The sequence below is a fragment of the Apus apus genome, chromosome 13 (assembly GCF_020740795.1).
Source record: "Apus apus isolate bApuApu2 chromosome 13, bApuApu2.pri.cur, whole genome shotgun sequence".
NCBI lineage: Eukaryota > Metazoa > Chordata > Aves > Apodiformes > Apodidae > Apus > Apus apus.
In genome coordinates, this window is record NC_067294.1 from 5,001,856 (window position 1) to 5,012,289 (window position 10,434).

The following is a 10,434-nucleotide window of genomic DNA, read 5'->3' on the forward strand; positions in this document are numbered from 1 at the left end:
GTTATGAGACAAGCAATTGCCTGGGTCCAGGGCACAGAAGGCCTGGCCCTGACAAGGCAGCAAAGCTTTGCAAGGGATTGAATGTGTGGGGAAAGAGCCCAGGAACAGGCTCTGCTGGTGACCTGGTGGGGTGAGAGGGTGTTTGGGTGGCAAATCCTAAGCTCCTGTGCTGTGGTCCATCCCTGCACTGACAATAATCCCCCGTGGTTCTGCAGTAATGGAGACAGCAGCTCAGTGTGACTGTTTTATTCATTTTCTCTGTCAAAAGCAGCAATACATGCAGTTGGCACAAGACTTGCTAGGCATCAGTTTCATAAATATTCACGCGGAGAGAAATCAAAATGTCAGCAGGGCCACGAGGAGAAGCATCAGCATGACCTGAACCCCAGTGTTAGCCTCAGAAGGAAGGGAAGGACGCGGAGGAGGCTGAGCAGGCTGGCACCTTCCTCGATTCAGCTCTTGCCATCAGCTCTAATAAAAGCTGGAGTCACCTCCACTTTAGTTCTTGCTGTGTGTGTGTGGTTGGGTCGAAAAAAAATGATGAGAAGCAGTTCAGCTCCATAATGAGGGCTAATGAGTTTCAACAAGAGAAAGAAAATATTTGAGGTAAGAGGTGTGAGAACGAGAAGCTCAAGTATGTTCATCTTTTGATCCTCAGGCATATTTACACTCATGTTGGTACTGAGCAGAAGGTGCCTTCTGATTCAGCTGCTCAAGTGTGGTTTAGAAATGGCTTGTGAACGTTTTTATAATTGCAGCTTTCCAATGGTGTTTCCCATCTTAGCTACAGCTGCACCAACAGCCTGGTCCTCTCTCTTCTGTGCCAAAAGATTTACTCCTGGTAGCAGCAGTAATAATTATGCTAGTATTGCTTTGCAGTTTTCTCACCTACTTTCCTTGGCTGGTTACAGAGTGTGGCATCAAACACGGGTGTGTGAGGTTGCTCTGACTGCAGGAGCAAGTGCTGATAAGAGGTTGTCTGGATGGAGAAGTCACCACAAGCAGCCAAGGATGACCTGGATGCTTGGTCCCCAGGTACCACACCAGGATCTCACAGTGCAGGAATGTTGCTTTTCCTACAGACACCCCCTGTAGCGTGGACATCAATAGAATTGGTCTATATGTGTTATATGCTGGATGGTTGTAACATGCATGTGTTTTTTTCATGTTTCAGTGTCAGAACCAGGCAAAGAACAGTCAGCATGGTCAGGCAGGTGAGAATACAGAAGCACAGATATACACAGAAACCCAGAAATGATGAGTTTACATTCAGGTAAATACCAGAGTGGTGTCTGGGTTTTGTACAGCTGGCATGGCAGGTGGTTCCAGCTCCAAGCCAGCTGCAGCACTGGCACAGCAATGCCCACCCAGAGCTCCTGGCTCTCCTCCTACCAAGGATAAATCAAGGAGTAAAGGTAACAGGGTTGTGCCAGGGTGAGAAGAAAATCCCCACCCAGAGGAGCTGCATTATTCTCTATCTTGCTCTCTAGCAAATCCTCATAAAAGTCTTCTTCAGATTTAAAATAATGTTTCTTTATGCTCCTGCACAAACAGATGACCTCTTCAGGAGTTTCTGGTGTTGATTCAGGGATCTGTACTGGGTGTCCTAGTCAATGTGTCTGTCAGAGAGCACGTCATACTGTCGAAACACTGGTCAAAATGTTCCTTTCAGAATAACTGTCCAGATGTGAGCAGCATCTGGCTGTTGGCATTTGTTGGAAAACACCAGTGGATTGATGTTCCTGCAGATCTCCTCCAGAACAGATGGGGTTTGTACTCTCTCCAGGTTTTCTCTGTGCTCAGTGCAGCTATAGGCAGTAGGGGAGGGGAGGTGCTCTATGAACTGTTGCCTTTCCAAAATGAGAACTGGTTGCTGTTTTCTTGGTGGATGAGATTCTGAATTGTCCCTTTGCCCATTGATGAGGGATATATATGATGAGTCACAAAGTCTGCCTGACTTGCATGCACATCCAAGCCATGTTTTCTGTGTAAGGACTCCAGGGAGAGCTTCTAGAGCACAGGGTGGTTGTATCTTGGGAATAAAATTATTCTGAGCAGCTACTTCTTCACACTTCAGCAATGGCTGGGAGCAAACAAGCTTTTACCTTTGCTTCTTTCCAGATGGATCTGTGCTCTGAAATCCAGCTATGGATCATGGCTTTTTTAGCTGCCTGGAAGCACTGGGAGTATCTCTGCTTAGTGAGGACATCGTTTTTGTCACGGTGAGAGTTTTCTCTCCCTTCTTTTTCGTTGGTGCCACCTGTATTGAACAAACAATTCTGCCACCTTACAGAGCAGGGCAAGGATGGGTTTCCCAGCAGCTTTCCTCTGGCTGAGCATGGTGATGACTCTTCACCAGTAATGAACATGGGGCTGTTTTCTCTCTGACCATGGTAACTCCCTAAAACTGCTCCCTCATCTCTTCGAAGATACTTCAGCTCTGAGCAGCCTGCTTCTTTCTGCAGTGGTCTTGGGGAGGGAAGCCTTGGAAAACTGAACACTCGTGGCAAATTGGGTTTCCCCGCAACTTTTTCTTTTGTAGTTTGGGGGTGAAGTTCAGTGTTGGGGGAGGAAGAGCTGCACTGTGAGTAACTTGTGCCAGAGCTTTTACCATACGAAGTAGCCTTGGAGGAGCAGAGCTTTCCTGTGCATGTGTAGATCTGGGCCAGGGGGTCATCTCTGGACCAGAAGTCAGCTTCTGCAGGTGTGAATTTTCCAAGTGGCACCACATTTGAGATGAAATTGGTCAACTTACATTTTGAATTTTCTGGCTGTGTCCCCCCAGGGGTTGAGGTCCATGACACTTCTTCAAGGGTCTTCAAGGCCTTTCTGCCCTGAGCCTTACGGCTGCTTTCAGGAAGGCCTGGGAAGGTGGGTCTGGCAAGATGGCAGATGGATTGGATGTAATCGTCGCTGGAGTGCAAGTCCGGGCAGGCTGCAGTGCTGCCTGTGCGCCCCGTGTGGCTGGTTGAATCTTCCAGTGCTTCCTCATGGCTTTCACGTATGGTTGGGAGGGACTTGGAAAGGCTCAGTCTTATCTGGGGTGCCATGACTGCAAAGAACAGACCAGACATTATCAGCATGAGCAAGCCAGGAAAAGAAATTCAGGGCTTGCTTCTGTAAAGTTCACCTCCTACCTGAGCCACCTCATGTTTTCTTGGGGCAAGCAGCAGGGTTTATAGAAACTGCATTTTCATAGTTTGCTGGCAGGACTTTTATATCCTTGGCTTCGTAAAGAGCCCGTATATACAAAGAAGCCAAGTGATCGAGTGCAGCAGAAAAGAACAGGTTCACTAAAGAGATCAGCCAGGGTGCTCCCCTCTGAAGACTGAGGATTGCAAGGGGTGGGCAGCTGAGGCGGTGGGGTGCAGGGCACTCCCTGGGTTGTAGCAGCAAGGGACAAACTCCTCCAAACTGCTCTCTTTATTTAACACTCCACTGATCTGTTCACTGTGACAGGGCTCTGACTTCACTTCGCGTCTGAACTGGCAAGAGCTGATCTCACCAGGAGAGGAGCTCACATACTTCGTGGGGAGCATCACGGAAATGAAGTGACATTACAGCTGATCTCTTCTAGAAGCTGTAGGTGCAAATGTTTTTTGTCTCTGCCAGTGGTTCCTAAGTGTAGTTATGGGGTGGTGGATCCTTCCCTGAATGCTTACGTAGAGCCAAAGGGATTTAACTCATGTTCTTGATATTCAAATAGTTATCCTCAATTCTTTTTAAGGTGGATTTCCATCTGGTCCCACTAGTTAGAGAAACCTTTTTTACAAATGTTTAATGTTGCAATGTTTTCTAACTGTACAGATTTATTTATTTATTTATTTATTTTCTCAAAATACTTCTACCTTGTGCTTTGCTTATCTCCCCTTCTGGCAGAAATGACCACATAGCCTGGATCCAGTTTTTTTTGTTTTTTTTTTTGTATTATCTTCCCCTCCCCAGTGGAATTTGTATGTGAATAATCTGCCGACACAATATAGCTTTGTTGTGTGTTTAAACCAAAAAGTGTTCTGCCGGCTATTTTAGTGCCTTGCTTGTCATGGCTGGAAGTAAATCTGGCTCTGTTGAATCTCTCTGTGAAGCTGCACATCACACAGGGAGCACAAGTGAGCAGCTCATGCTGAGTCCAGGGCAGAGCTTGTGGGATGTCCATCCCTTCCCTGGCTTTGACTGGTTTTCCTCTCAGGTGCTACTGGTAAAGTCAGTCAGGCTGGGATTTGCTGAACTGAACATGGGACTTGTTTGTTTTAAACCTTCTGACCTTTTCATTTCTTTTTCTTTATTCTGCCTGCCCCTTTCTTCTCAGTTCTTTAAGCACCAAGCAGGGGGTTTGCTCCTCTGCCTTCCCTCCCAGCCCTTGCCCGAGCCCAGCGGTGTCAGGATCAGGGGCTGCTCTGGCCCTGGGGCCAAGGGGGCAGCCGGATGCTTCAGAAAATGAGTCGTGTTATCTTATGATAGTGCTAATCATTAACTAAGTCCTGTCAATGTGCCCTTCCTCCGGAAGGAAATTAGATTACCTATTTACAGGAAAACTCTTCCGATGGGTGGATGGGTTCCAGCCTGGATACCGGCCCCTTCACCCCCGGCACTGCACTGGGCTGGCCCCTTCTGTGCCGAGGTCACCTTCCCGCTGGCACCCACCACCCCATCCTGTGGGCACCCAGCAGCCCCCGGAGAGCACGAACCCCCTTTCCAGCCACCCTGGGAGCATCCCTGGCTGCAGCCATCCCGGGTCCTTCCCAGGACACATCCCGCATCCACATCCCAGCGTTCGGATGTCCTCCCCTTACCTGCTCCGCAGCCCGGTGAAGAGACACGGGTGGCTTCTTGTCTCCCCGGCTCTCCCCGGCCCGGCAGCGGGATGTGCTGCCCGGCTCCAGCCCGCGCTCCAGCCTCCCGGCAGCGGATCCGGCTGCCCGGGATGTTGCGGTTGCTAAATATATCCCGCTGGCTGCCTGCCCTGCCCGGGAGCCCGCGCCTGGCAAGCGCTGTGTAGCATCGGGACAGCCAACGGGCACCCGGGCCCGTTCCCAAGGGGCTGGTCAACAACACATCCCTGCTGCTCCCTCGCCCTTGTTACATTCCCGGTGGGAAAGGCGGGCGCGGTGCCGCGGGAGGGGCTGCTGCCCTGAGCTGGGGGGCGTGAAAACAGGAGCTGTAGCACCGTTGTATTTCATTGCTGAACCCTGAGATTTTGGGCTGCTTCTTGCTCCTTCTCTGCCTCCCTTCATGGGCAAATTTCTGCCGTGTCACCAGGTGTTTGCCCGAGGGGGGTTCTGGCACCATCCCTGCCTGCCCCCCCGCTCCCAGCCCTGCGCAGGCAGAGCGGCCCCGCCCGCCAGCCCCCCCGGCTCCTCTCCCCTGGCCCCCACTGCCCCCCCCTCCCCACTGCCCCCCACATCAGCCCTGTTCCTGTTTCTCCAGCCATCCCACACCAGCGCCTGACGGCAAACCGCCCCGCCAGGAGGAGCGGCCGCCTCCGACCTTGCGGGTCTCTGGGATTTGTCTTTGTTTTCTGGCTTCATGAACGTGCTGCGACCTGCTTGCGGCTCTGGTGTAACTCCTGTGTCTCTCTGGTAGCCTCTCCTGCAGCATCACCTTGGCTGGGGAAGCTGAACAGTCATTTTGCAGCTGCATCTTTCTGCTGCTTTTGTTTCCCAACACTGTCCTTGGAGGGAGCCTCGCCGGCTGCTGGTCGGGACTGGGGAGCAGCCAGGCTGCCCGACCTCCCTGTGCGACCAAGGAGAAGAGCATGGCTGCATTTCTGAACCCTGCTGCTCCCCACAGCCCCTGTCCTGAGCTGCTGGGAGGGAGAGAAAAGCAGAAATTCTAGATTAAACTTCACTGCTTAGTTTTATTGCAAATATTCTCAGTGTTACCAACATTCAGGCTGGAATTGGGTTTCGCTGCTGAGTTGGTGGTCCAAGCCTCATCCAGGTTCTTTCTTCATCTCCAGTAGAAATCAATGAGCAGCTCAAAAGACTTGTACAACCCTTCAGGATAAGGTTCAAAGCAGCAATGCATTGCTTAGCATTTAAATATAAAATGTTTGCAAGCTTCAGCTGTTTGTCTGGACTTCTGATGCCAAACAGCTGAAGTGTGCTGAAATGACCCTCAGCCTTCATGCATTAAATTTGCTAACCAAGATCAGCTGGGGTCCTGCAGGTGTAACAACCTACAGCTGAGATTTCTCTTGCTTGCTTGCAGGCACCACAATCACCATCAAATGGGAAAAAATAAACCCCTCAGACCCCATCTACTCTAAGCAGCTTCAGTATAAGGCTTGAGAAGGCCATTTCATGAGGAAAATCACTGATGTGGCAAAAAAAATAAAACAACACCAAAAAAATGACATGTGCAGATGTGCATGGATAGAACCTCTTTATAAAACTATTTGAGACTGTTCCCTTGCCCTGCACAGTCTCCCCTCGCAGCTTGAGATGTCTCTTTCTCAAAGGCCACATTGGGAGTAGATCCAGGGCCATGTGAGGCACCAGGCTGGCCCTGGCCACCCCACCTGTGATGGCAGCAGTTCCAAGAGCAGCTGAATTAGGAAAACATCATCTCCAAGTGAATTGCAGACTCAGATGTCTAACCAGGTCAGGGTCCCTCCTAAAACTCTTCCATATCATCACCCTTCTGTGTGGATTCAGTGGTGTCTGGTGGGACATGGCAGCCTCTCCTGGACGAACCTCAGGCTCCACACCAAGAAGCTGCCCAAGAACCTCTAAAGTGACCAAGGTCCTCATAAAATGTGGTCAGGTAAGATGTTTCTTTATGAAACTACACTAAAAATGTGGGTTTGCAGTAAGAATCCTTCCTACCTATTGAAATTAGTTTCTTCCTGGCATCTGGTGCTACGGTAGGAAAATGACATTTAGTCAAATACTTGTCACTGGAATTACTTGGATAACCCCAGTGCAAGTGATTTGTTCTCTATCCTCTTTTTTTCATTCTTAATGATATGAAGATTAAATTAGAATTTTAAAAATACCAGGTACAGCTTTAAAAGTAGATCTAATTAACCAAATATAATTTACAGCAATGTTGCTTCCCCCCCACCTCAATCACTGCTGATCGATCCCCTTTTTATCAAGTGGTTGCTCAAAAAAGGGTTAATTTAAAAAAAAATAAAAATGCACCTTTGAACACTTGTTTCTTCACAAAACTGCCATAGGCTTCTTCCAAGCACTTCTGAGGACAGCTCTGGTTCAACCATCCCAGTCTCCTGTACTTCTCCTCCCCCCAAGAGTGTGGTGAATCAGCATTCCTGGGTGCATGAAAACTGGAACCCAGTGGGATTAATAGCAGAAGAAAACAGCAACTGCCACAGTGCCCAAGCTGCAGAGGAAAACATGAGGTACTTGTTCTGCAAGGCTTGGCTGAGTGTCTAATATATAAATGCTGTAGAGGGGCTTTTTGTTTGGTTTTATCTTTGCTAGTTTTATTTAATTAATTAATTTTTAATGGTTCCAGTTTTGGGGAAAGGAGCATATTCAGATTCCCAGAGTTACAAAAAGGTAAGAGGCAGGTCCCCTCAGGGCAGTTTTGAAGCTTGTTGATGTTTGAATAAACAAAGCCATTAGTCTTTGGGAGCCCTAAATAGACACCAAAGTCCATTCCTGTTTGGGGTATTCTCAGGAAAAAGGCTCTTAATGCCAAATGGGGGCTCTGGACCCATGGCAGCGCTGCTGCCCAGCACCAGTGGCCACCAGATGGGCACCACTGCTGCTGAGGCTGCTTCAGAGATAAGTTTTGCTTTGGAATATTGCAAGGAATGTTGCAGCTGCAGCCCCTGGAGGCAGCGGCACGGCCAAGGTTCAGCCACTGGCTGGTGCCTTCAGTCCTGCCACATCCCTACCCCAGAAATGAGGCTTTTTGGTAAACTAGCAAATATTGTGCCTGGTACGTGACTGGGCCACACTGCTCCCATGCTGCAAGCAGTGTCTAAACACATGCCAGAGGGTGCCAGGAGGGGAGAGGGGTCCATGTCAGGCTTTGCTGTGGCCTTGGCTCTCTCTGGGGTTAGTGTGACCCTGAGCATCTCCATGCCTCACTGCAGAGACCTGCTTCTCTCCTGCATGTTTGTCATTAGTTCAGGAAAGGAAAAAGAGTTTGACCTGGTTGGTGCCAGATGCCAGATGATTGGTGTTCTCTAATTATGCCCTCAGCCCATTAACCCCCCGGGTGTTTGGGCGGGCGCTGCCGCGTTGCCGTGAATCATTAATGAGCTGGTTTTGTATTAACTGGATGGAGCTGGGTAAGAAATGTTGCACCCACAGCTGTTGCCTTGGCCGCAGCTCACACGGTCACCGGTGGTGGCTCCTTGTACAACCACTGTAAACGATGCACACAGATTTTCTGGAAATTACCAGGTATTTCTTTGTCTTTTGCAAGAGAGGAACTGGTTGCTGCGAGGGCTGGGCTACTGCAGCCCATCAGTATTGAGCACTAGGCTTGTTTGCAGGGCCTGGACTCTCCATCCTGCTGGGAACAAGTGTGGAGTCCTTTCGGGAAGTTTTGAAAAGGTTCAGGGTGATTTGGGCACTCAGTTTCCTTGGGATTTCAATTAAGCTTGGAAAATGACTCCAGGGAGCCTTCACCAGGCTGGGCTGGTGCCACAGGTTTGCCAGCCCAGCAAAGAGCTCAGTGCTGCTGAAGGCTTTTTAAAAAGTACTTTGGAGTCTCAGAAAGAGCAAACTGTGGTGGATGCTCACTTGGGACTTCCCCTGGGAATCCAGACCCCGATATTTATTTGAAAGAATATAAATCTTTGTATATCTGTATTATTACTGTTCTGCAGAAGGTTACAGTGTGTCTTTGTATGATGCATTTTTCCACACATCATTTGGAGATGGCAGAAATCTACATCCAGACTCCAACACAGCACCTGAGCACCCCAAAGCACCTGGAGGCTGATGCAGACTGGTCCCTTTCGGATGCATCCCTCAAAGAGGCCAAGGAGCTGCATGATCCTTTGATCCTGGAAGGGCTTGGGAAGGACCCTGGGCTGCTACCAGCAGCCTTCTCCTTCCCAGGTCCCTGTGCCACCAGCAGCCTGGAGGGCCGAGACACTCGCAGAGACTCTTTAATCCTGAACAACTGCAGGAACATCCTGGACACTTGCAAACAGAAACTGATCCCTTTTTGCTGCATAAATGGTTTATCACAATCTGTCCAGCTGTTAAATCCAGGCTGCTGACTCATCCCAGTCAGGTTTGTCTTCCCATAGCTGCTGCATTTCTTTAACTGGTCTAGCATTTTTATTATTATTATTTTTTAAATCAGGCAAAACACCACCAGTGGAAAACCCTGCAGTGCTACTCTCCTCTAAAATTTCTATCATCAGCTGGAGCTGGGCTGTGTTTAGATGTCTTAAGAAACGGTAGTCCCAGAGAATAACTTAATTCCTGAGCTATTTTCGGATATTTGGGTGGTGGGGCTGATCATGTCTCTGTTTCTCCACTGCTGCTGCTGTCTGTGTTTCTCTCCCACAGGTTTCATGCTTGTGCTTCAGCCCACAGCTGCTGCTGGGGCCTGGACAGCTGGACAACAACAGCTTCGGATACATCCACGCTGTGGTGGGGGCTGAAATGAGCAAGTTTTACTCCATCTGGTCCTTTTTGCACCACCAGGATGCAGAGGGATTTTTCACCCCAGTACCCAAGTCCAGCGCTGTTTCATAGCTGCAATTCTTGTGCCGTGTCACCATCTAGTGGTAACTCAACCAGAAACTGCATTTGGAGAGGTGAAGCAGCCTGAGCAGACCTTCCACCCATGGCCTGCAGGAAAGTCCAGCTCTGCTTGGAGTGGCACAGATGCAATTTCATCACCTAAGGTTAGTTGGAGTACTCTGCTGATGAAGCATAAAATCAAGCAGATTATCTGTGATGAGGTTTCTCCTGTCAACCTGCTCTGCTTCTCATCCTAATGAGCTTTCAGGGCTGCACTTGCACTTGATGTGGGTCTGTGGCTCCATTGCTTTGGTCCCTGCTCAGGTCTGGAAAGGTGCTAATGAGAGAGGGATTGTGGAAAGGTGGTGGGCAGGGATGGTGGGGGAGAGAGCAATGCACACACACTTGCATGCACAGCAGCAGGGCCCAGGGGAAAACAACAATATTTCCTCTTAGAGAGGAGGAAGATTATGAAGTTAAAAAATTCTGTTGCTTCCCGTCATGTTTGGCTCAGGAGCTTTGACACCTGGAGGAGCCAGAGCTGCCCCAGGGGGCCGTGTGTAGCTGTCTGCATGTCTGGGCTCCCCTATGGGCACTAGATGTTGCCCAAGTCTGAAGAATAGATGCAAAGGGGTAAAAAGTTGATGTAGGCCAGGAAAGGAAGAGCTGGTCTCCTGTAACTGGCATCATTAGGCATTTTGGACATAGAGAGGAAGAGCAGGGGGAGGGAGGGGTCTTGGACATGTTGGATGTGTTT

At 49.5% G+C, this 10,434-nt stretch overlaps 1 protein-coding gene across 1 annotated transcript; it reads right to left on the minus strand.

Annotated features, from left to right (window-relative positions):
* Positions 1–242: 242 nt before the first annotated feature.
* LOC127390142 (uncharacterized) lies at positions 243–5,078 on the minus strand. The gene is made up of 2 exons (XM_051631373.1): positions 4,794–5,078; positions 243–3,052 (listed from the first exon to the last, which is right to left on the minus strand). Exon 2 carries the CDS (start codon positions 3,048–3,050, stop codon positions 2,067–2,069), a length of 984 nt encoding a protein of 327 aa, XP_051487333.1. The 5' UTR covers positions 3,051–3,052; positions 4,794–5,078; the 3' UTR covers positions 243–2,066.
* Between the last annotated feature and the right edge of the window lie 5,356 nt (positions 5,079–10,434).

What these genes read in the sequence shown, in the direction of transcription:
- LOC127390142 (XM_051631373.1), bottom strand. Translation starts at nt 3,050, where the DNA reads ATGGCACCCCAGATAAGACTGAGCCTTTCCAAGTCCCTCCCAACCATA.